This window comes from Phyllopteryx taeniolatus, chromosome 2 (assembly GCF_024500385.1).
Source record: "Phyllopteryx taeniolatus isolate TA_2022b chromosome 2, UOR_Ptae_1.2, whole genome shotgun sequence".
Taxonomy (NCBI): Eukaryota; Metazoa; Chordata; class Actinopteri; order Syngnathiformes; family Syngnathidae; genus Phyllopteryx; species Phyllopteryx taeniolatus.
This window is the reverse complement of record NC_084503.1, coordinates 10,079,269-10,106,396: the sequence shown is the minus strand read 5'-3', so window position 1 is coordinate 10,106,396 and position 27,128 is coordinate 10,079,269. Positions and strand designations below refer to the sequence as shown.

Genomic DNA, 27,128 nt, shown 5'->3' with positions numbered 1-27,128 from the left:
ATTATAAAATGTGAAAATAACCCTGTTATTTATTATTAAGAGAGGGTTGTTCCATCAATTCCACCTATAAGAGCAGACAAAAAAAAACTTAAAGACAGGAAAAAATGTTTTTTTTCAACTCCCATATTGCAAACAAAGTGAAACTACTAAACAGTGTTATTAAACATGGACCCACACACATGCATGTACGCAAACACACAAACTAACATGAGACTTTCCTTTATTCATTCACAAAATACAATAAAAATAAGAACTTAAGAGCAGGGATTTTTTGGGGTTCTAGACCAATGAAAAAAAATAACTGGAAGACAAAATTCCAGAATGGACCAAAATCCAGATGGACCAAACTTCATCTGCTCCTGGCAAAGAGTTACATTTGGCAGTTGAAGAATAAGGCAAAAGTTGACCTTTTTGGATTTATTTTGAATCATCTGACAAAAAGCTTTAATTTTTTAACAACACTCTAATCATGCAGTTTTACTACAATTGTCAAGGGTGTTCAAACTTGAGAACACTGCCTAATGAAAATTTTGACTGAAATGACTGAGTTTTCTTTGGAATAATAATTATTAAAATGCATCATTTTATCAATCTAGAATCAATATTTTTTTTATCATCAACACCTTTTAGAGCTCAAAGTGCTCCCTCATTCATCTACGATGCACGCAAACCTTATTGCAAACTTCCACATTGTGAAGCTGGCTTTTGCTTATTTTCTCTGTCTGGAAGAACACCTTGAGTCTTAGCTATTTTATGGAAACAAAAAGATAACACAGCAATCACTTTTATTCTGTCCAAGAAACCAGGACAGTGTTTTTATGCTATACCTTTGTGGCCCAGTACTGGAGGTTTTGTCATTGGATCCTCCTTTTTTTTTTCTTTTTTTCTTTTTCTTTAAATTGTTCCAGAATATCATTTGGGGTCACAAGCACATCACCCACGGCACGCACAGACAACAAGGAGTTCCAGCCAAGGTAAATGATTACACAGCTGCCAGAGCAAAAAGGAAAAGTCCACTTGACATCCATTCAGTTTTAAATGATGCTCCCTGATGCTTGGGGCATTATCAGGATATAGACTGGCAGTGACAGCAACAGCAGAGTAGAGCAAGTGAGAGGGACGCTTCCTCACTCCAACATCAGATGGGGCAAGGGCCATTCGCCGTGTCTGACCACTACGGTTATCACCATACAGGAGTTTTGCATTCATGTTTTCATCCGTTTTTGGTTAACAATTTGCATTCTTGTGTGGCAAGAGGTACTGCTCTGGTGTTTATCACTAGGAGTGGCTGACAAGAAAGACACAGTGGTATCGTGAACAAAAAAGAAACCTCTCATAAAGACAGTACAAAGAGAAAGTGGGTGGACATCAAATACATTTAAGGTCAGAGGAATGAGAGGGGGTCAAGTGGGTATCACTGCTTTACAAGGGGTGAAATTTAGGAGTACAGGATTTCAAAGAGGCCTGAGAACAAAGAGGTGACACACACTGTCTACAGCCCCTCGACTGCAGCTAGAGAGCAGGAGATGTGTGCCGAGGGCAGGGGGAAGAGAGCCTGCTCGCTCCCTCAGGCCTTGAGTGCATGCCACTGGGCCACGGCAGTGCGTGGATGACCCATCATGTCTTTCCAATGTTTTACCTCCGCAGGACCACTCTTCCATGAGAGATAAATCTGTGAGGAGAAGAGACAATGTTAGCTCATGTACAGTGTCACCAAAAGAGTAATGGCTTTTTGAGAAGATCCTGGCAAACTACTAAATACAGACAATATAAGAGTCACACTGAGTCTTCAGCTGAGTTCCGCCTTTAACGCCAAGACTGATATTTAAATCAGACATCAACAAATCCAAAGCAGACGATAGAACATTAAAATGATCATTTCTGAGCAATACCTTTAGGAAAAAAATGTATTGTGGTGATGGTGTATTGCAAAGCACATTCAATCTGACAATGGGTCTGGGTATACCGGTTCGATGTGGGAGACCCAAACGTTTTGTGAGGGTCTGCTGAGAACATCTAGCAGAGTCCCCTGTCAGAAAGAGTTTCAACTCCCACCTCCGACAGAACCTCGATCATGTCCTGGGAAGACGGGGGTCATTGAGTCCAAGTGGGCCATTATTCCTGCCATCACTGTTGAAGTGGCCGACTGAAGCTGTGGCAGTAAGGTGGTCCGTTGGCTGTTGTGGCAGCAATCCCCAAACCAGTTGGTGGGAATGGACGGTGAGGGATTCTGTCAAGCAGAAGGAGTCCGATTGGGCCTTTTTGGCCGAGTGGGACTCCTGAGGCAGCTGATGCGTATCGGCAGGCCAAGTAGAATCCCGCTTTAGTGGTCGCAGATGCAAAATCTCGGGTGTGGGAGGAGTTGTTTGGGGTGGATGAATGACTTCCAGACAGCTTTGAGAAAATTCTGGCCCACCATCTGGTATCTCAGAAGGGGGAAGCAGTGCACCAGCAACACTGTGTATAATGGGGATGGTGTGCTGCTGATCTCGACTTGGGACTGATTTGTTTTGTTTTTATGAAGCAGTGAGAATGAGGCCGAGAGACCTGAAAGGGAGTAGCTTACTGATAACAAGAAAAAAAAGACAAAAGGAGGCTGCTCAAAATCTTAGAAAAGTGCAATTCAACATTCACACAGAATAATAATATTGATTGAATTAAGTTATTATATTGGGATAATTATCAGTGTGCATTCAAAGTTAAATATAGTACAATTAGTACATAAAATACATTTTCAACATGAGATATTTGATCCTTAAAAGGGATGTTATATGCTGCAAATTGCATTTCATTATGATATTTTGAGATGATTTTATGATTTTTCTTTTTTTGTGTTGTGTTCTCTCTTCTAACCGAAAGGCTGCACATTTCTCTGGCGGTGCAAACTTCAGCGCGATTAGAAGGATGCAAGCCTTTTGTTTATTTGTCAGCGCACGACTAATTGGGAACCTTTATTGTTTAACTTTTGTCAAAGAACACGTGCTTTGCATTGCGCCCTTCTTACGAATTGAACTCCATGCACAAAGTTATTTTCCACTTCCTTGACATTTCCTGAGTCCCAAGTCAAATCCCACCTAATGGGCCACCAGCAAATCAGCAGGGGTTAATCAGGAACTATCCGCCGATTCAATTGAACCTAAACTGCCCATCCCCAACAGTGCCAACATCCACTTAGCGTGGACGATGTTGACGGTATTTTTTCAGTATTTGAGTCGATACCCATTATGCCAAATTCCGTCCAGTATTAACCGCTTTTTGGTTGTCGAGAATGTTTTTTTTTGTTTTTGTATTTTGCTAAAGTGAGCCTGGTGGAACCATGTGTCACTTTTTCAAAAGGAGGGATGATGTCTAGAGTGGTTTGTTATTGTTTTTTGGACTGGTTTGGATTTGTTTTTGTTTTGTTTTGTTGGTTTAGTTTTATTTTTTTTGTCTTGTTTTGTACTCTGGAATACAAAGCCAGTGGAATGTTTTATTTTTGTGCTTGGCAGCACAAGTCGCATCACACGTTGCATTATTGTTGTATTTGACACAATTGATTGCCACAAAATCTGAATTTATAGATTCATTTGGAGCCAATTCAACAGGCTGCAAACACAGCACCAATATTGGCATCATCATAGTGATACATATGATGATTGTTCTACAAACATTTAATGTCTATAATTTTGAACTCTTTATGGAACATTTACTTATTTGGGTTGACATCTAAAGCGATAAAGACATTTGTCATTAGGTCAACATGGTATGATGTGGTGGTTTCCCACATGCAGTATATCCATCCATCCATTTTCCGTACTGCTTATTCTCACAAGGGTTGCGGGCATGCTGGAGCCTATCCCAGCTATCTTCGGGCGAGAGGTAGAGTATACCCTGAACTGGTCGCCAGCCAATCGCAGGGCACATAGAAACAAACAACCATTCGCAGGCACGGAGAGAGCATGCAAACTCCACACAAGCGGGGCCGGGATTTGAACCCCGGTCCTCTGAATCGTGAGGCAGATGTGCTAACAAGTGCCGCCCACATGCAGTATATATATTACAAATTACAGAAATTACAGGACTTGTAGACAATATGTTTATGGTTGAAAAAGGCACACATGGGCCTTACTGAAATTCTTAAATGATACTGGCATACAGTCAGCAAATTTTTATTTCTAAATTTCAAACCCCAAAACTTCAGAGAAAAATAATCTAATAATGATACAGATGTTACGTTTGGGCATGAGTTATTGCAGGTCTTGGATCAGTAATTATGCATAACTGACTGTTCATTGGAATCCCTTAGACAAAAAATGCTGAGGCGGATTTTATCCAATGGAAGAAAGTCCTTCGATTGCCAGACTACTTCCTTCCTCCCTTCCTCGGTGGTTCAGCATCAACTTTCATAATTGTTGTGACAAAAATGTGTGTTAAAATGTGAACTGATGCTCCCACCTTGACAGTTGACAACCTCACAAAGTGTGACGCTTACGACGGGTTTCTATGATTGCACGAACGAGCCACCACCTCTACTAATTTCACTTTCTATAATATGAATGTTTGGTTTCTCTACGCCCTTCTCAAAATCGTTTCAATAGTTATGTTTGCAGTTATATATCTCATGCGGCAGCAAATCCACATATCATCACCCTTATCCTCTCCCAACTCATCATCTCTTTTTCTTCGCGTCCTAAGTTCTTTTATTGATCTGCAGGCTCTGAACCAAACTATACATGCAGAAAGAGGTTAATCTCTCCCTTATGTTGGTGTGACCACTACACAAGATTACAAGGGTTTTGAATTCACTCAAGATTCGGGCAGGGGCCCTTTATTTGGACCAATTCACATTCGTCCAGGACTGAAATTTTGCTGCTTCACAATGAATGACACCAGATGTGGGAGAGGTAACAAACTCTTACTGTCAATCTATATCTTTCCCTGTATAACATTTGTTTCTAACACCTCTTTGAACCATTCTCAAGCCCTTCCTGCTACCACTTGTGTTCCTTATATGTCAACTCCTGATCGCCTGGGCACGATGTGGAGTTTGCATGTTTTCCCCGTACCTGTGTGGGTTTCCTCCCACATCCCAAAAACATGCATGGTAGGCTCATTGAAGACTCTAAATTGCTCGTAGGTGATGACCTTTATCTACTATGAGGCTGCGTGATATGGACCAGCAGGGGTCAGTAGAGACTAGCTGGGTGATTAATTGTCGCTTCCCTGTCTTGGAGTCAAAAACACACACAGGAAGAGGAACAGGCAAGTAAGGAGCGAAGAGGAGGGAAGGAGATACCTTCCCAATGACATCATTGCGACTAAGCCTGTCCTTGTCCATGACAGTGATAATGATGGTGGTCTCCCTCAGCACGTGGGCAGGCACGTCAAAGGGAAAGGACTCGTTGAAAACAGGGTTTAGACAACGCTTCATTACCACCGTCTTCTTCTTCTCCACACGCTTGTCCTTGTTCATCAACCACACCTTCACATACGGGTCTGGGAAGAAGAATATTAATTGTTAACCTTGTATTGAATTGGATCATTGACGATGCATGAGGGAACCAATTAAAGGAGCGTGTTTACCAGATGTGCCTCCAATGTCCATGGCTTTGAGGTTGCGGGCTTTGACAATGCTCACAGTTATAGTGTTGGCGGTGGGGTTGTAGCACAGAGACACCAACAGATCCCCTCGGCTTCCCTGGAGAAATCATACACAACAGTGACCTGTTTATTTTTAATGCTTTTTTCAATTGTTCTCCCTTCTTCTTACTGTGTTTTCCTTCAGCAGTCTGTGTTCAATCCACCAACCTGTCAGCCGCTCAGTATTCCCTTCTATCCTCTCCCACTGGTACATCACCATATCTCCCCCGGGACTGTCACAGCAGCCAGCAATGACATCACCCATTACATTCTGTCCCATCTCCCCTCCTCCCACTCTATCCCTTCTGCCACCTCCTTTCTCCCCTTTACTCACGCTGCCATCACTACATGGTTTCAACTCCTTCCAAAAAGTCTGCATGTTGGCCAAATCCAATTTGTTGAGGGGGATGGACACCTCTCCGATGGGGTCATTCCTACTGAAGCGGTCATAATCGAGAACCTGCAGGTATAGAGTTCTCTGGACCACTTTCTCAAAGGGGAATCCTGAAATAGAAATGGACACAGCTGCTGTTAATAATGTTCATTGAGTAAAGGTGATGAGATTTTTTTCAATGCTTTATGTGTGTGCTTCCCCCTCCAAAGAGACTTGAAAATAAAGACAGCAAAGTTTAAAAAAAAGAAAAGAAAAGAAGAAGAAAGAAACGGACACACAAGTAGAATCCACAATCTAATGTTCAAATAATCAGCAACGAGTAGAAACTTTCAATGTAATAAGATTTCCTCTTCGGGAAATCATCCCGAATCATCAAGAATATGTTACATAATGTGTGTTTGTTCAAATGAGAAACCCAACAATTCTCTATAGCGCTTGTCCTCATTAGGGTCAAGGGTGAGCTCATCCAAGCTGACTTCGGGCAAGAGGAAGTGAGGTGTACACCCAGGACTGGTCACGACTCAATTGCAGAACACATGAAGACAAACAACCATTCATACTCACATCTATTCAAATGTTTGCGTCTTTAAGGAATCTACCACGCTGACATGTATTTGGGATGTCAGAGGAACCTGGACTACCTGCAGAAAACCTACCTAAGCACAGAGCGAAGATGCAAACTCCCCACATTAAGGAGAGAGCCGTGATTTGAAAGAGGAACCTCAGAACTTATAGGCAGGTGTGGTAATCACTCGGCAACGTTCTATGCTGTGAGCGATCATACATGCAAAAATGTTTTCTTTCTCTCACTGGTATTAAATAAAGAAATCCATGCAATGGTCATTATCAATAAAAAAAAAGTTTTTGTCAGTCAAACCTTCAAACAGAAAGGTCTCATTCCAGTGTGGGTTCAGATTCTTCCGCTTTACTTTGGTCTCCAGTTTGTGCTTCTTGTCAGGCAGCAGATAGAGTTTGACAAAGGGGTCAGAAGTGCCGGAAAAGTCCTTGGCAGGCAATTCCTGGCCCTTGAGGATTTTGACAGTGAGAGTGGAGTCCTGAAAGCTGTATCCCACGCTGAACTGAATGCGACCCAACTTCTCACACACTGGACCCTCATGTTCGTCTTCTTCTGAGCCTGGAGACAACTGGAAGATGACAAAGACAGTCTACTCTTAGCGCATGAAGAGAATTACATGATGTCTGCCAGCACCTTTCTGAATGATTTGATAAATTACACCTGTTAAAAAAATAATTAATATTTTGAGAGTAAAAGAAAACGGGCAATTCCAGAAACGGGTTACTCAATACTTGACTGTAACCTTTGAAACAACAGCTTAACAAACCCTTTCGTGTGGATTTGTTATTCAATTCAATCATACTGGGCACGCATACCTTCAAGTTGGCGCTCAAGGCAAACTTCCTCCTCATGCCACGCAACATCCTTGCCCGCCGCTTCGAACTGTGAGTCAAACTTTGCGATACCAAATTAATTACAAATTGGTGCATCACATATTGGGATTAACATTCTGATTTGGAAAGTCTCCCGAATCTCACACTTGGCCCATGAAAGTACTTAGTAACGGTTCATGTTAGTCTGGTACATTCACCCTGTGTAATCTCTCGCTATTTGCCTCAGCTTTCTTGAGAAGAAAATAGATTTTCCTCCCTTTTCCCTTTAGTTGTATTTTGCTCTGTACTTGTAGAATTAGAAATTAATTCTGACAAAATAAATTATCACCTCAAAAATAACACCATCTATATATCTGTCGTTTACTACGTGACTGCAAAATGGCTCCCGCATCCTGGCACTTCAGATCACAGATCCCTCTGGTGTTTTGGAACAACATAATGAGACTAATCTAACCCTAACCCTAATGTGTCATTAATGGTAAATGTAGCTTGAGTGACAAAGAAATACCATTTGTAAAACCAACAAAAAAAAAAAAAAAAAACTGAAGACACCAAGAGGCATATGTGTTAGTTTTCATGAAAAAATGCACATTAAAGGGAAACTATACCCCAATTTTTTGCAAGAGCAGCAACATGTTGGGAGAAAACATCATCAGCCGCAGACTGAAAGTAACGTCACAAAAACAGTACCGTACAGTACTCAAATGTGCTGTAAACAATTCCTTGTTTACATTTGAGTAAGCCTGGTTTGTTAAAAATAGACTGGTTGGAATTTTTGCTTGTGAATGACTGAGCAATTCAGGGAAGCTCCTTTTATACCCAATCATGGCACCCACCAATTCCCAATTAGCCTGTTCACCTGTGGGATGTTCCTAACAGGTGTTTGATGAGTATTCCTCAACTTTCTCAGTCTTTTTTGCCACCTGTCCCAGCTTTTTTGGAACGTGTTGCAGCCATGAAATTCTAAGTTAATGAATATTTGCTAAAAACAATAAAGTTTATCAGTTTGAACATGAAATATCTGGTCTTTGTATTGTACTCAATTAAATATAGGTTGAACGTGATTCGCATATCATTGTATTCTATTTTTATTTATGTTTAACACAACGTCCCAACTTAATTGGAATTGGGGTTGTACATACAGGTTTTAGAGAAACATATGCTGCCATCCAAGCAACGTCTTTTTCATGGACGCCCCTGCTTATTTCAGCAAGACAATGCCAAACCACATTCTGCACGTGTTACAACAGCGCGGCTTCGTAGTAAAGTTCTAAGTTAATGATTATTTGTTAAACAACAAAGTTTATCAGTTTGAACATTAAATATCTTGTCTTTGTAGTGTATTCAATTAAATATAGGTTGAACATGATTTGCAAATAATTGTATTGTGTTTTTATTTATGCTTAACACAACGCCCCAACTTCATTGGAATTATTTAGTCAGCCACCAATTGCGCAAGTTCTCCCACTTAAAAAGATTAGAGAGGTCTGTAATTTTCATCATAGGTATACCTCACCTATGAGAGACAAAATGAGGGGCAAAAAAAAGAATCCAGAAAATCACATTTTCTGGATTTTCTGATTTTGAAAGAATTTATTAGCAAATTATAGTGGAAAATAAGTATTTGGTCACCTTCAAAAAAAGCAAGATTTCTGACTCTCACACACGTGTAACTTCTACTTTAAGAGGCTCCCCTGTCCTCCACTCCTTTCCTGTATTAATGGCACCTGTATGAACTCGTTATCAATATAAAAGACACCTGTCCGCAACCTCAAACAGTCACACTCCAACCTCCAGTATGGCCAGGAAAAAAGAGCTGTCAAAGGACACCAGAAACAAAACTGTTGGCCTGCACCAGGCTGGGAAGACTGAATCTGCAATAGGTAAGCAGCTCGGTGTAAAGAAATCAACTGTTGGAGCAATTATTAGAAAATGGAAGACATACAAGACTACTGACAATCTCCCTCGATCTGGGGCTCTATGTAAGATGTCACCCCGTGGGGTCAAAATGATCACAAGAAAGGTGAGCAAAAATCCCAGAACCACACGGGGGGACCTAGTGAATGACCTGCAGAGAGTTGGGAGCAAAGTAACAAAGGCTACCATAAGTAACACATTACGCCGCCAGGGACTCAAATCCTGCAGTGCCAGATGTGTCCCCCTGCTTAAGGCAGTACATGTCCAGGCCCTTCTGAAGTTTGCTAGAGAGCATTCGGATGATCCAGAAGAGGACTGGGAGAATGTCAAAAGGTCAGATGAAACCAAAAGGAGAGGAGAAAGAATGCTGAGTTGCATCCAAAGAACAACATACCTGTGAAGCAAGCATAGGGGTGGAAACATCATGCTTTGGGGCTGCTTTTCTGCAAAGGGACAAGGACAACTGATCCGTGTAAAGGAAAAATGAATGGGGCCATGTGTCGTGAATTTTTTAGTGAAAACCTCCTTCCATCAGCAAGGGCATTGAAGATGAAACGTGGCTGGGTCTTTCAGCATGACAATGATCCCAAACACACCACCCGGGCAACGAAGGAGTGGCTTCGTGAGAAGCATTTCAAGGTCCTGGAGTGGCCTAGCCAGTCTCCAGAACTCAACCCCATAAAAAATCTTTGGGGGGAGTTGAAAGTCTGTGTTGCCCAGCGACAGCCCCAAAACATCACTGCTCTAGAGGAGATCTGCAAGGAGGAATGGGTCAAAATACCAGCAACAGTGTGTGAAAACTTCAAGAAAACGTTTGAACTCTGTCATTGCAAACAAAGAGTATATAGCAAAGTGTTGAGATGAACTTTTGTTATTGACCAAATACTTATTTCCCACCATAATTTGCTCATAAATTCTTTTAAAGTCAGACAATGTGATTTTCTCGATTTATTTTCCTCATTTTGTTTCTCATAGATGAGGTATACTCATGATGCAAATTACAGGCCGCTCTCATCTTTTTAAGTGGGAGAACTTGCACAATTGGTGGCTTATTAAATACATTTTGGCCCCACTGTACATCCATCCATCCATCCATTTTCTTTACAGCTCATCCTCATTGGGGTCTTCGGGCGGGAGGCAGGGTACACCTCGAACAGGTTGCCAGCCAATCACAGGACACATAGAAACAAACAACCATTCACACTCACATTCACACCTATGGGCAATTTAGAGACTTCAATCAACCTACCACGCATGTGGGAGGAAACCGGAGTGCCTGGAGAAAACCCACCCAGGCACAGGGAGAACATGCAAACTCCACACAGGCGGGGCCCGGATTTGAAACCCTGTCCTCAGAACTGTGAGGCAGATGTGCTAACCAGTCGACACCGTGCCGGCCCCACTGTACATATATATGTAGCATATATATGTAGCATATATGGGGTTAAGAGTTCTCGATAACCAGAGGTCTTTTGTCAAACCCAAACACACACAAATGATACAGGTAGTGACTTTTTATAGAAGGTTTAATGAGATCTAACAAGGGAATCTACAAGGGAACAATGCAGGGGAAAAAAAAAACGTAAAGTACAGACAAACATTGGTAGGAAGAGGCTGAGCTTGTGATATGATGGTGGAATGAGCGTGTATTGACAATGCATATCGCTGGGGGTTCCTGTTCTCGTTAATTTAAACCCAAATATGTACTAATCTGGACGGCACGGTGGAGACTGGTTAGAGCGTCTGCCTCACTGTTCTGAGGAATCCCCGGTCCCGCCTATGTGGAGTTTGCATGTTCTCCCCGTGCCTGAGTGGGTTTTCTCCGGGCACTCCGGTTTCCTCCCACATCCCAAAAACATGGATGGTAGGTTGATTGACAACTCTAAATTGCCCGTGGGTGTGAATGTGAGTGCGAATGGTTGTTTGTTTGTATGTGCCCTGCCTTGTGTCAACCGTCGAGACCTTCAGGTTTCTGGGAATTACAATCTCTCAGGACCTGAAGTGGCGATAAGCATCAACTCCATCCTCAAAAAGGCCCAGCAGTGGATGTACTTCCTGCGGCTTCTGAGGAAGCACGGCCTGCCACGGGAGCTGTTGAGGCAGTTCTACAGAGCGGTCATCGAATCAGTCCTGTGTTCTTCTATCACAGTCTGGTTTGGTGCTGCTACAAAAAAGGACAAACTCCGACTGCAACGGACAATCAAAACTGCTGAAAGGATTGTCGATACCCCCCTTACCCGCCATGAGGACTTGCACGCTGCCAGAACTAAGACAAGAGCGTGCAAAAACCTCTCGGACCCTCCACATCCCGGTCACCGGCTCTTCCCTCAGGTAGGTGCTACCAATCAATGCAAACTAGAACTAGCAGTCATTCCAACAGCTTCTTCCCTCTTGCAATCAGCTTATTAAACAGCTAACTTACAATTCCATTGCAACATGATGCCAATTTCTTTTGTCTGCGTTTGTTGTCACATTTCTGTTTGGCCAATTATATATTACTGGTGCACTCACTGTAGTAGTCTCGCCATGCTGCACTATTTGCATATCTGTTGTTGACCAATACTGGCCACTCATGCCAGAGTAGCATCTGCCTCATTTGCACACTGACTGAGGAGTATCTGCAACATTTGCACAATCAACATTGTCCCAGATTATCGCACTACTCGTCACTTTAAACTGCATACACTCCTTGAAGTCTCGCCGCCCTTTGCACAATGGTCATTGCGAGATTACTCATTCGAACTGCTCTAAGTGCTAGAGGACTCTGCATCTTTTTGCACAATTGTCAAAAAAAACAAAACGATTTTGTACAGGCATTACCAGATAATTAGCAACCCTTTATTACTCAGTGACTGTTTTTCTCAATGTCTATGTCTCAAAAGTGTTCTCTGTCAATTGACTGTCTGTTGTCGTACTAGAGCGGCTCCAACTACCGGAAACAAATTCCTTGTGTGTTTTTTGGACATATTTGGCAAATAAAGATGATTCTGATTCTGATGATAGATATCGAGTGTCAATAAGCATAGGTACAGAGCCAGCACTTTAAAATGTCTACATTGATCCAAAATGCAAACGAGCTTAGTGTGGCCAGTATCCACTGCACTGAAGGGCAAGAGTACATGACTGCTGGTATGACAGACCGATTATCTGTTGGTAGACGGACCCTCTGACTGACAGAGGTGCAGCCTGGAGGGAGGTGCAGAAATCCAGTCAAAATGTGCAATCTCTTCGGAAAAGTGCTGGGAGCATCACTGGAGGAACAGTCCCACATATTCAAACTCCAATTCCATAATTTTCACACACATTTCAGCCAGTGCTGTTCGACCTTATTCTCCTTTGCCGAATGTGATCACTTTTCATTATTCAGTCTGACACTCTAAAATTACCCTCAAATGCGCAGACACGTATGCACGCATAGGCACGCACATATTTTAGCATTGGCTCTGCTCTTTTGCTCAGCATCAGACTTTCGTTCCCTTCTTTTCCCTGTGAAAGTCCATCAAATCACAGAAAATTATTATTATTATATATATACCTGCGATTGCATTGTGTTACTGAAGCAAAATGTTTCTAACTAAGAAAGCCAACAAAAAAAACCTACAGCCAAAACATAAATCTAAGAAATGTATTTCATTAAAGCCTAATTTGATTCGATAAAGACATGTTTGTAAGCAGGGGTGGCTAGGAATGCGTTATTTTTACTCAGTTACATTTACTCAAGTAACAGTTACATCAGAATCAGAATCTTCTTTATTTGCCAAGTACGTCAAAAACACACCAGGAATTTTTCTCCGGTAGTTGGAGACGCTCTAGTACAGGGGTGTTATTTTTTGTCTCGGGCTGCATTGTAGTTATGATTTCCCTCAATCGTCACTGTACCAGATCATTGCATGATTAGTCACTTGAAATTGGTCTAAATTGCTTGAGGACTGCATCATTTGCACAATTGCCATTATATCAGCATGACCACACTAGTGGTACACTTTCATTGCTCAATGACTCTCCATAGTTGTGTTTTTTTATGTCCTAAATGTATATTATGTCACAGTGGCTGTTTTCCGTCATACTAGAGTGGCTCCAACTACCAGAGACAAATTCCTTGTGTGTCTTGGAACATCCATCCACCCATTTTCTGTACCGCTTTATCCTCACAAGGGTCGCGGGCGTGCTGGAGCCTATCCCAGCTATCTTCGGACGAGAGGCGAGGTACACCCTGAACTGGTCGCCAGCCGATCGCAGGGCACATATAAACAAACAACCACTCGCACTCAAATTCACACCTACGGGCAATTTAGATTTTTCAATCAACCTGTGCATGTTTTTGGAAACCGGAGTACCCGGAGAAAACCCACGCAGGCACGGGGAGAACATGCCAACTCCACACAGGCGAGGCCGGATTTGAACCCTGGTCCTCAGAACTGTGAGGCAGATGTGTTAACCAGTTGGTCACCCTGCCGCTTGTCTTGGAACATACTTGGCCAATAAAGCTGAGTCTGAATAACACTATAAATCTAACACTTACTTTGAACTTTTACCCAGTATTGTATTGTTTTAAAATATGTCCAAAAAACATTAAATAGCAATTTATCAGTTTTTGTTTGCTGTTTTTGAAATTTTGTGCTCCCTTGCTACATTCGCTCATATCAATTCATAAAACCTAGTGACACACCTGGAGTAACAGAATACATGTACCGACGTTATGTATTTAGATTACAATTTTTATGAAACTGTCATCAGACAGAAAAAAACAAACAGATTATAGGTACAGTTATTAAAAATTAGGATTATTATTTCAGGATTACATTTTTAATGCGGGGAGACAGAGAGGCTGGTTGTTGATTTGAGCCCTCACCCGTTTTCAAACTAGTGGGAGTCGTGAGAAGGAACTTCTTCAGCAGTTTAGCAGCGGCGCAACAAGTGGGATAAATTGTCACAATGGACCTCATTGGACCACAGTAATCATTCTTGTTGGCTAACCAAAATGACACAGGCCATAGGATGTACTTGTTGGCTTCCCAAACGCGGCGTTGTAAAAGCAAAACAAAGAAAATGCACGGTGATGTTTTGATCGTATATTTACTGGAGGATTTAGTCATTCTGGATAACATTTACAAAGAAATAGGCTCCAGCACACCCGGGATTCGCCTGACTTCAGTGCAAGCAGCGTGGGCTCAGTTCCAACTCAGTGACGGTGTGAATGTGTATCTGAATGGTTGTCTTTCTCTGTATGTGCCCTGCGACTGACTGGCGACCAGTTCAGGATGTAGTCTGCATTTTGGCCAAAGTAAGCTGGGATAGGCTCCAGCGACCCTGAATAGGATAAGCGATGTAGAGAATGGATGGATTTACAAAGAAAACTGCGTTGTCAAAGTCATCCTGACTGCTGGTGAGGCTAATGGAGAAGCTAGCATTGCCCTACGGCCGCAGCTTGTAAGTACATATTTCACTATCACGTCACATATCATCATATCACTGCTTTACTTATTTAAACACTGTACTGTATTACCAATAGCAGATACGAAATAAAAGTATTTTCCGCGGTCATGATGTCAGCATGTGTGCAGAGCGTGTGCATGCGCGCGTGTGTGAAGCTTGACCTTTTTTCCATTTCACTCGTCATAACAAACACCTTTTAAAACTTTGTTATGAAGCTAGTAAATATAATTTCCCTCACGGGATCAATAAAGTATCCATCCAATCATGATGTTACTAAAAATTTCAAACCACCTGTGTATCAAAATAGAAACAAATAAAATGAGCCCTAGTTTGTAAGAATCAGACAAGGACGAAGAATTTTATGCCACTTTTTATGTCGCAAATCGGGCCAAATTTACTTGTCCAGAATTCAATGTAAAGCAATAGGAAATGTGTGACTGAAACCTTGACACTTTGGTAGGAAAATGCCCGGATGTCGTTGAGACAAAAATGTGATGTTTAAACAGGCTACTTTCCGATTTTTCAGTGGCGGCGTCCAAATGAGCAATCTCATTTTCTGGGCCAAACTGAGAGCAAGCGGATCGTCAGATATCCTTCAAACTTCACAGAACATAAGAAAAATGATAGTAAATCACATTATATAGTTTTCAATTGTGTACAGATCCTATGAACATGTGATTTTTGACGCCGAACTCGAGGAACAGTTTCATCTTTGTCAAAACCACAGAAATTTATTCTGAATTGAAAATTTCCAAAACGAGGTGGTAAAGGGATATCCCAACAATGTCATTTCAAAAGAATCAAATTCAATCAAAATTTATATGTACAGCACTTTTCATCCAAATGAACAAGGATTACCTTTCGCGAAACCATGACAAAACATCATTTTGGTGGACCTCCACTAAATCCAAGTGCCAATACCATGCATATTAAGCATTCATAAGACCGAAAAGACGAGATACACACACACACACACACACACATATATATATTGTATTGACATTTAATTTCTTTTGTCTTTTTTTTAAGCATATTTGCTATTGGAGTAACCCAAAAGTAGTTAGAAGTAATCATGTTACATTACTTTAATTTTATGGTACTTTGATTAAGTTACTGATTACATTTTTTAAAGAGGTAACTAGTAACTGTATTAGAATACATTTTTAAAGTAATCTTCCCAACCCTGCCCGTATAATTAATGCATACACCGCAGCCAACAACTACCCTATTCCCAAAGCACCCACACTACTGTGTGTTCTTTCATAACTAATGACTAAATTCGGCAGCATAAGGTCATGGGTCATGATGGGGAATTTAGAAGAAAAAAAAAAACACACACCTTCAAATAGGATGTTGTTTGAGTGTGTTGAGAGTTTTCAGACTTCATTTACCCACCGATGCAATGTACAAATTTACTTATCATTCATAAAGATGTCTGACAAACAAGATGATTGTCCATCCATCCATCCATCCATCCATTTTTTGAGCCGCTTCGCCTCACTAGGGTCGCGGGCGTGCTGGAGCCTATACCAGCTGTCATCGGGCAGGAGGCGGGGTACACCCTGAACTGGTTGCCAGCCAATCGCAGGCCACATAAAAACAAACAACCATTCGCACTCACATTCACACCTACGGGCAATTTAGAGTCTCCAATTAATGCATGTTTTTGGGATGTGGGAGGAAACCGGAGTGCCCGGAGAAAACCCACGCAGGCACGGGGAGGACATGCAAACTCCACACAGGCGGGGCCGGGGATTGAACCCGGGTCCTCAGAACTGTGAGGCTGACGCTCTAATCAGTCGTACACCGTGCCGCCCAAGATGCTTGTAAATATGTAATACTCATTGCATACAAATTGCATTACTTAATACATATTTTCAAAGAAATCTAATGCAACCAACAAGAAACCAAAGGACAGATGCAATTTCACGAGACTAGAGTTGACCAGCCCTGAAATATTTATACTGTTTTTAATCTGGCCACTTGGGGGCAGTAGATAAAAGGTTGTAAGCACAACGCTGACATGATTAAAATTTTATTAGACTGCGCAAAACATTTCACTATTTATAGGTGATGAATGTTGATCTGAAAACAAAGTGAATTGTGAGAATTTGCTCTCGAGCCATTTCAGAGGCCTTTTCATTCCATTTGCGTCATCTTAGAGGGTAAACCCTCCACTCTTTTTGTGTCAATTAAAGGTCCCTAGATGGATTGCCATAAAAATTGACCAACCAAACAAGTGTAACTAACCAAAGTATGCCATTGCCAGATATATTTTAAAAATCAGACAAGATATAAGAGATTTGCTCATGCAAGTGCATGCATCAGAAATCATATCAAACAAATGAAGGAAATCTGACCTTTTCTCGTAAATAAATGTGTATCTGTTAGAATTCGGTAGGTAATTGTATCAAAAGATAATCACTTGATTAATATAACTGAACCGGACTATTTTCACGCATCATGAGCCTCACTTCACCTGCATAAGCGTCTGTGTGAGTGATTACTAGGTGTGTAATTAATAGTGTTATGTGTGTAAAGACTGCTGATTATTATTTTCCAAACAGTCATTGATAAAAATACCATATATATATATATATATATATATATATATATATATATACGCGGCACCGGGGTTCAATCCCCGTCCCCGCCTGTGTGGAGTTTGCATGTTCTCCCCGTGCCTGCGTGGGTTTTCTCCGGGCACTCCGGTTTCCTCCCACATCCCAAAAACATGCATTAATTGGAGACTCTAAATTGCCCGTAGGCATGACTGGTTGAATGGTTGTTTGTTTCGATGTGCCCTGCGATTGGCTGGCAACCAGTTCAGGGTGTACCCCGCCTCCTGCCCGATGACAGCTGGGATAGGCTCCAGCACGCCCGCGACCCTAGTGAGGAGAAGCGGCTCAGAAAATGGATGGATATATATATATATATATATATATATATATATATATATATATATATATATATATATATTCTCTGATTTCATTTCAGAATAAAATTAGAACTTGAACTGCATAAATTTCAAATTTTAAAAAGCTGGAAAAATTGGGGTGTTCTAAAACCTTTGACCGGTAGTATACAGTACTGTATACAGTAGCAGTGGTGTGCATGGGGGACCTTCAGGCCCTTCTTTGCTGACCTAAACATTATCAAAAGCTGCATTTACTCCTGACATAAAATTGTATCAATTTATTTTCAACAGCCTCTGGTCTTCATTTAATAGCGTGTGTCTTGGTTGCACAGCTTCCAGTTGTTTTTGTCCAATCGGATTTCAGCTTCTATGTGTTGCCATATGAATGTGATCTTCCCAGGACCTTCAGACTCAGGATTTCTGGTTCCGATTACAAATAGACATAATTAAAATGGCAGTTTTTTTTTTATTATTATTTTTTAACCAATCTGAACCGATCAGATTTCAGATTCAATAAACAGCGCCAGAGAGCAGGCCCGTGTTGATGTTAACATTTTTCCATCCTTGATTGGTTTAGAGCTACTCGTGTGGATTTTCCCTACATAACATTAAGTGAAGCCGGCGGCTGAGCAAGATGACAAACATGACGGCTATTATGGTTAAAAATTCATTTTCCAGGTGGACTTTTCAAGACAAACTAAGTATTGTGACAGTAAGAGTCAGACAACGAAAAAAATTAAACTACCAATTCATAATTTCATCCATTTTCTTCACCAAAATCGAAAGTTTTACTTTCAATTTCTTTTCCCTTGCAATGCCTACAGGTTTGACTCTGAAGAGTTATTCCAATCCCATAACTTTAGGGAATGTAAACGCTATTCAGTACTCCAGCAAATAGATTATCTAATTTGACAATGTTAAATAACAACCACAGGTGTAACGATAACATTTGTTTTCATGATAACATATATATTTGCTATAATTATATGACGTTTAATGCAAGCTCTCAGGCTGGCAACGGTGTACTCGCTGTCGGCCTTTGTTGACTGGACAGGGTATCATTCAAAACATCAACGGTAAAGTGTTCCGATTGTATTTGGCCGTTTTTGTGCCAGGAAGTGTCTCTGCGTTTTAATTGACTATTTTGTTGTTTTCTTTGTGTTGATTTCCTTCTTCTTGTCTGCAAGTTGATTTCAGTCTTATGGAGTTAACTCTTTGTGCCGCTTCTGTCTCTTCATTTGCCCCTGAATTCCTCAGCAGCATCCCAGTGTTATAATTGACCAGTATATACAGTATACGCTACCTCAACCTCCACATATTTGACCCAGTTTTGCAATCACCAAATAAAGTAAATGATTAAATCACTCATTACTGTTTTTAATTAGTTAATTTCTGTCCTCAGAGTACCTTATGTTTACTTATCAGAAAATCTGACTGTGTCAAGTTGCTATGTTTGCTCATATAATCTAACGGCTAAGGGTGCTGCGCATTCATTTGGAACAATGTAATGATATTTTTGACGGGAACTACTTGACTTATACTTGACAGGTGTACATTATGAGCTGATGATGTACACCAATGGGATTTTCTGAGCCAATCAGAATTAAGTATTCACCAAGACCATGCTATATTGCTGTGTGCACTTACACAAACATTGTAGTTGTGCTTTCAAGCACCTTAAAAAGGTAACAAAAACCCCCACGGAACGATCTACATGTTTTTTTAGATATTCATAATTTTTCGTTTTAGAAAATAGAGCTGTTGTAACAGTCTTGGAAACATGAATATTTTCCCATACAATAGTTTCCATTTTCCATACTTTTCCAGAGCTGGAAATCAAATTTCATACTTTTCCATACTTTCCATCCCAGCATAGGAACCCTATGAGTGAGCGCAGGCTCACTTGTATGAGACAGGGCCAGGCCTACAAATGGGCCAATATCAGAAAGACAAAAAACACAGTTTGTAAAGTGTCCCACAATTCTTGATCCTTAGGGTATTTTGACAGAAACATGTTACATACATATTATTAAGATAAATTGGAACTCTTTTAATTTGTGGGAAAAAAAAGCATAATAACTCTCCTTTAAACTGAGTTCACTTTTAAGTTACGTTCTGTCTGTAAAGGCTTGAGAATTGTTGTGCAACAAAAGTATTTTGACTGGCTCTGATATTTTCATACTCCCATCAAAACCCTCGCCGCACTTCTTGTCTCAAGGCTTGCATGTAACTTTCATATTGGATTAGAGGAAATGATCTGGAAGTGCCCTCTATTAGTATAAGCATAGCCATCTCATTCACTGACAGCGGTCATCATGGATGTCTTCAGTTACAAAGAAATAAGAGATCAGTGTATCAATGAATGTGCATAGCGTGTTACCATGAGCATTTCACTGGTGACCGAGTTGGCTAAATCGGAGATGGATGAGTTGGCATCGTGGCCTGAGCCCTGGCGGCGTCCACTCTCATCTGGGGTGTGACCTCTGGGACTACAGCCTGGTTTGTTACCCGGAGCCCTGGATGCAACAGATATAAAAACAAACATTGGGCACTTGCACTTAACATGCAACATTAATGGAACACAGCCGCTGCTTTCTGGCAAGGGCTCTTCATCTTGGCTCGTGTTCAACCAGTAATTTTAATAATTTAACAAACTAAAGTAACCTATTCCCGTTCAGCTCACCAATACATTTGCCTCTTACCTCCTCTTATACAGAAAACTACACAAAATGTATTTTGAGTCTATGGCAACCTGGAAAGAAACAATTTACCATTTACTGACAAACCATGATGCTAATTCAAATGGCTAATGTTGCCGTTTTATATTGTAATTATCGTTACCACTCTATTTAGCATCTCTGAGAGTAAATATCTCTGTCGTTGGCTCCTCTTTTTATGATGTGACGCAGCACGTTGTTAGCTCTAGCATCGGAAGCCAATGCCCATTTTTTAACAGATATGTCTTTGGTTCAGCATGCTAGCGTCGCCTTTTCAGGATAATTGGTTTGTGTCGAGCTTTTACAGTGCACTCGACTAGTGGCTGATGTGTTGTAGCCCGCTGGATTTATATTTTTCTTTACATTTTTTTCAGCAACATATTAATACCAATTATTGTGATAATTATGGTCGCAATAATCATGATAGGACTTTCATACAGTTTTATCTCTAATCACGACCGAACAGATGACAAGAATGTTGCTTTGGCTGCCACAAAGTAATATGCATTGTTCATCATTTTGATCCGTTCTGTTCGACAGATACAGTTTGGACAGGTGTCTACCGCAAAGGGATTTATTTATTTTTTTAACCCACACTGAAGTTTTTTAGTCAAACACCTGATATGCAAGATTTCATAGTAAAAAAGACCTAAGCATACCTCAGTTCTGTGAACATCAAAAGATTTACTTTGAAGGTGTGTTTTGCTTTTTCTTTGGCTTTTTGTGAAAGATAAATCTCAACAGGGGGTGTTAAGAGAATAATATACACCAGAGGATTCCAGTGTCACCATACATTAGTAGTGTTTTAGGTTTTTAAAAAAAAAAAAAATTTTTTTACATTTTATTATTAACAGTGGTTAACTTTTTTCTTTTTTTTTTAACCCTTGTTTGAGAAGTAGGTACGTTGCCTGTGAATATTCTCATTCATCCAGGTCATTTCATTCTCATGACACTGAATCGATTGCAACTGGACGTTCTAGAAGACAATTTGCCTCCCATGTGAGCAGGCTTCATCAGTTCATGCAACAAGGCTTAGTTAAGACGAGGCTTAGTTAGGACAGACTACGCTGATTTGGTGTGGAAAAACTCAATTATTTAATGCTCCAAGTCACTGTTGTTAACGGACAGTTACCTTTGCATTATGCCTTCGACATTCATCATCAAAGCTGCGACAGTGTTTTATGGGTTTGATGTTTCACAAACCAAACTTCTTTTTACACTTGTATTACAGTTAACAATGTTAAACACTTTTTAAACTTTGCCTGTGCAGTTAACAACAATAGCAACAACAAACAGTTTGAGGCATCATCCATCTGTCCATCCATCATTTATCCTGGTCAGGTTAGCTGCCGCATATCTAGGCCTGTCATGATAATTTTTTTTCCCAAGACGATATATTTTCCCCAAAACTATCACGATAATTGATAATATCTGTGTTACTTTTATGCCTCTGAAATAATGAAAAATTGGCCCACCCTTATATTTTTTTATTATTTAATCAACATTTTTTTTTTGGTTTTAAATCAGTATTGCTGTTATTGTTGTTATAATTTACGGTCTTGTTTCTCTGTTTTAAATTGTTTTTCTTTTTTCTGTGATATGGATCCCCCTGGGTCTCATATAAATAATAAAGACCTGCAAGTCTGTGTGGTTGGTCCGCTGATGCTGAGTCCTTCACCTGTCAATCAAATATACCTTGACGTTCACTGTAGTCAACCACTGGCTGAATAGCGTGTGGCACTGAGGTTTTGCTGAATATAAACAGTTAACTTTCTGTGTTTGTGTTAACTAGGACTAACACACAACAACTTGGAGAGAGGCGCTAACATTTTAAAGGACTCTGCCGTGATGGAGAGAGCTCTTTACTTTTTTAGCTTGCTAGCTCATTAGCTTGTGGGCTAGCGAACATAATAAATAGTTAACTTTCCTGTGTGTGTTAATTGGAGACTAACACACAACAACTTAGCGCAAAGGGCAGACTTTTTAAACGACATCACCGCGGTGGAGTGAGCTGTTTAGCTTATTAACTTGCTAGCTCGTCAGCTTGCAGGCTAGCTCGCGGGATAGTTCGTTAGCTCGTGGGCTAGTGAACACAACAAACGGTTAACTTTCCCTTTAGTTTCTCTGTTGTGTGACTCTACGTGCTGCACATGGAGCAAGGCTGTGGAGTATTGGACGGAGTCAACAAGACTCGGCAAGAGTGTACCCATCCGCTGGTGTTCCATGAACCCACGAGGGGCTATGAAACTCCTTAAGGTAGCGGGCACTGAGTGTACCAAGCTGACTGATTTATTTGTGGAGACAGATGCCGGAACAGAGTCCCACCATTGCAAGACGGCCATGCCTGTGAGACAGAGTGAGAGGGACAAAGGGACTTGGACCAAAAAGGCACAGATAGTGAGCCGCAGGACCTGAACATGCACTAAAGATACTTGTCGCACATTGTCTTTGCTAAGATCGACAATAATTTGTGCTGTTCCTCTAGAAATGTATTGTAATAAACACACTGATGGCCAGTCCTCGGCGGATATTCAGTCCAAATGCTTTATGAACAGTTCAGGAGAGACCCAGGAGAGTTTTATCCTAAGCCTGACAACATCACTTTCCTCACCTGACAACACGACTTTTCTCACCATGAGCCTGCTCTTGTCGATTATATCAACCAAGGAGGAAATTTAAGGAGAGTGTGTACTTCATGAGGCGGCACGGTGGAAACTGGTTAGAGCGTCAGCCTCACAGTTCTGGGCACCGGGGTTCAATCCCCGGCCCCGCCTGTGTGGAGTTTGCATGTTTTCCCCGTGCCTGCGTGGGTTTTCTCCGGGCACTCCGGTTTCCTCCCACATCCCAAAAACATGCATTAATTGGAGACTCTAAATTGCCCGTAGGCATGACTGTGAGTGCGAATGGTTGTTTGTTTCTATGTGCCCTGCGATTGGCTGGCAACCATTTCAGGGTGTACCCCGCCTCCTGCCCGATGACAGCTGGGATAGGCTCCAGCACGCCCGCGACCCTCGTGAGGAGAAGCGGCTCAGAAAATGGATGAATGGATGGTCACATTTTGTGAACTACTGCAATAACGAAGTGTGGAGAACATGCAAACTCCACACAGGCAGGGCCGGAGATTGAACCCCGGTCCTCAGAACTGTGAGGCTGACGCTCTAACCAGTCGTTCACCGTGCCGCCGGTGATGCAACAGTACATGTTAAGGTTCAAATACATTTATGACTTCAACTGATTAATATAGAAGATTAATGTATATTCACCACCACCCCTCCTTTTTTGGGGGGGATTATTATTTTTTATTTTTTTAAATTTTTATACACAATAGCAATATAGAGAAAAGAGAGTGCACAGGGTTGGAGTTGAAACATATGTTCACAGAATTCTAAAAGGAAACTCAAAAACCTGCAAGATTAATATAATATTGAGTGCCAAATACACACTCACACAAGTACATTACAGTACACACTGCTAAGAGAGAGAAATTTAGGGGTGAAAGGAGTCAATGAAAGCCGAGGGAACAAACCAGCCCAGATTCGGTTCAGTTGAAGAGTTATAAAATGGAGACAAAGGAAGCAAATTGCCATGTTATATTAGGCAAGACAAATAGGAGGAAATTGGAGAGGGAATGGTGTCAATGGACAGGGGTTATACCACAAGGAGACAAGTAAAAAAGAGTGCAAGCGAATAATAGAAACACAGAGGAGATTATGCTGACCCAGTGTAGAGGAGAAACAATTGATTTGTCACGCTGTGTTTCTTCACTGTGATCTGCAGGTCACAGCAGCTACAACGCAGCACAGTGAATTCAAAATGCAATGCCGTCTGTTTGAGACACATGTCGAATACACAAACCTATGAGCTGGCTGACACACTGGTCCACTGACTGCCTCCAGACCTTCGGTATTTGCATTTATGGACCACTGAGTGTTTTACTTACTGTACATGTACTGTCTGGGGTGACTTACCAATAGTTTGAGAGGTATTATTTAATACTGCAGGGATCAAACACAGATGAAAAATATGCAGTGAGGTTGGGATCCAATACTAAAGGTATATTTAAAAAAAAATCTGCCTTAAGAAAGATGAGTACAGTGAAGACCGCTGTTCCAGCAGTCCATCTGTTATTTTCTCATCCTTTTAGCATATCAAAAATTGGGTGTCAACTGCCACTCACCGCAAGCTTTTTTTCCCCCCCACCACAGCCTCATCTGCTGGGCCTGGTGGATTGCTGTCTGACTTGAGTGAAAAAAAAGTTAAAATAATAAAGAAAATGAAAACAAAATGTGAAGGAATTTGTTTTCATTTAAAAAACAAAAAAGCCTGAAGAACCAACAAATGACAATCAAAATAATCTTCAAATTATGTGATTTGCTTTCAGATATTAATTTTGAACAGCTCTCAGAGATTAATTCATTTTAAAAAACATTATTATTGTGGTGGCCCAAAAACATGCATGCTAAGTTAATTGAAAACTCTAAATTGCCCGTGGGTGTCAATGTGAGTGTCAGGAGTTGTTTGTCTATAGGAACCCTGCGAGTGGCTGGCAAAAAGTTCAGAGTGCACCCTGCCTCTCGCTCAGAGTTAGCTGAGATGGACGCCCGTGACCCTAGTGAGGATAAGCAGTACGGAAAATGGATGGATGGATGTATGGCTGTTTTTACCATTGTCTTGGCTCTGCTTTAACCCACGTATAACAACACACAATAAACTTCAAGATACAGTATATTATTTCAGTACCATAATGCAAATGTAATGGTTATACAGTATTTTCATTTACAGTAGATACTGTACACACAAAACTTCTAAAAACGCAGCTGCACAGCGCACACTTAGATCACAACTACAAAGCACAAGTACAAACTACTGTGGCTTTTAGCAGCAAAATTGACATTTAAAATGTCCATATATTGTAGCAACTGCAATATGCAGTATCTGAGACAATATGCTTCAAATTGCATCCCCCAACTTTAAAACTCCCCTTTCCAATTAAAACAGTTTTGTTTTAGCTGAAGGGATGGAAGAGCCATTCACTGATGGCCATAGAGGACATAATTTATGGCTGTCAACTGTATCTCTAGCCCAGGAGTAAATAATTTCCTACTTGTAGAAGTGCGAGGATCAATGAGTTGTCACTAAACCCTATTAAATCACCTCCCAGCACACACACGCCAAAGACCATAGGGACAATAAGCTAACAAAAACACAGCAAGTCTGTTTTCAAGGCAGATAATCACCATCACACTGATGGGCACATGCTGTCATGAAGGCAGTCCTGCTCTATTATATGTACAGTGAAACCTCCATAAAACGGACCCCGATATCAAGGTCAAGGTCAAGGTGCTTTTATTGTCAATTCTTCAATATGTGTAACACATACAGAGGATTGAAATTACGGTCCTCAATGGCCCGCGGTGCTACAAAGACTGTACAAATAAGAACAATATAAAAAGCTTAATAAAACTATGGTATATACAGTATAAAAATATTAATTGAATGTCTAATATCGGCACGGTGGGCGACTGGTTAGAGTGTCAGCCTCACAGTTCTGAGGACCCGGGTTCAATCCCCGGGCCCGACTGTGTGGCGTTTGCATGTTCTCCCCGTGCCTGCGTGGGTTTTCTCCGGGCAGTCCGGTTTCCTCCCACATCCCAAAAACATGCATAAATTGGAGACTCTCAATTGCCCGTAGGTGTGACTGTGAGTGCGAATGGTTGTCTGTTTGTATGTGCCCTGCGATTGGCTGGCAACCAGTTCAGGGTGTACCCCGCCTCCTGCCCGATGACAGCTGGGAGAGGCTCCAGCACGCCCGCGACCCTATTGAGGAGAAGCGGCTCAGAAAATGGATGGATGGATGGATGTCTAATATCAAAGATCAGGTTACGTGTGCAACATAGTCAAGGTCAGAGAACCAAGGCAAATAAGACATATAAATTAGATGACAAAACCCCAACGCTGCTAAAGTGGTTGGTGCGACCCTGAGTCTGGTTTGTGTGTGTGTGTGTGTGTGTGTGTGCATGTATGTGGGGCGTCAGAGTTCAGCTTTCAGGTGGGCAGAGGACAGAAGAGGAAGAGAGGGCAGAGCGGGCAGAGAGTTCAGATTCCTGACAGCCTGATGAATAAAACTGTCTTTGAGTCGGCTGGTCCTGGCCCGCAGACTCCGCACTTTCCTCCCTGATGGCAGCAGACTGAAGAGGCTGTGTGATGGATGGGTGGCATCCCCCGCTATGTGGAGGACTTTGCGGGTGAGACGGGTGCTATAAATGTCCTGTAAAGAATGCTCTCTATGGTCCCTCTGTAGAACGAGCACATGATAGGGGTCAGGGCTCTGGCACTTCTCAGCTTGCGCAGGAAGTAGAGACGCTGGTGAACTTTCTTGGCCATTGATGAGGTGTTGCTGGTAAAGGATAGGTTCTCGCTGATGTGTACTCCCAGGAACTTGGTGCTGCGCACTCTCTCCACCGTAGCACTGTTGATGTTCAGGGGAGCATGCTGGGAGTGGGCTCTCCTGAAGTCCACAAAGATCTCCTTGTTTGTTTTCCACACTTAGGGAGAGATAGTTGTCCGTGCACCACCCGGCCAGGCGGCTCACCTCACTCCTGTAGTCTGTCTCGTCCCCGTTGCTGATGAGACCCACCACAGTTGTGTCTTCTGAAAACTTGGATGACGAAGTTGGAGCGGTATGTCGGTGTGCAGTCACCCGCCTTTCCCGAGTTAG

At 41.5% G+C, this 27,128-nt stretch overlaps 1 protein-coding gene across 3 annotated transcripts in view; it reads right to left on the bottom strand.

Annotated features, from left to right (window-relative positions):
- Positions 1-203: 203 nt before the first annotated feature.
- The window catches only part of syt7b (synaptotagmin VIIb), a 156,945-nt gene continuing 130,020 nt past the window's right edge, over positions 204-27,128 (bottom strand). For all 3 annotated transcript variants that reach the window (XM_061759415.1, XM_061759424.1, XM_061759432.1), the window contains 6 exons: positions 20,074-20,209; positions 6,891-7,158; positions 5,954-6,123; positions 5,563-5,677; positions 5,276-5,475; positions 204-1,672 (listed from right to left, as the gene is read on the bottom strand). In XM_061759415.1, the coding sequence (XP_061615399.1) occupies positions 1,568-1,672; positions 5,276-5,475; positions 5,563-5,677; positions 5,954-6,123; positions 6,891-7,158; positions 20,074-20,209 (994 nt within the window). In that variant the 3' untranslated portion in view covers positions 204-1,567. The remainder of the gene's footprint in view (positions 1,673-5,275; positions 5,476-5,562; positions 5,678-5,953; positions 6,124-6,890; positions 7,159-20,073; positions 20,210-27,128) is intronic.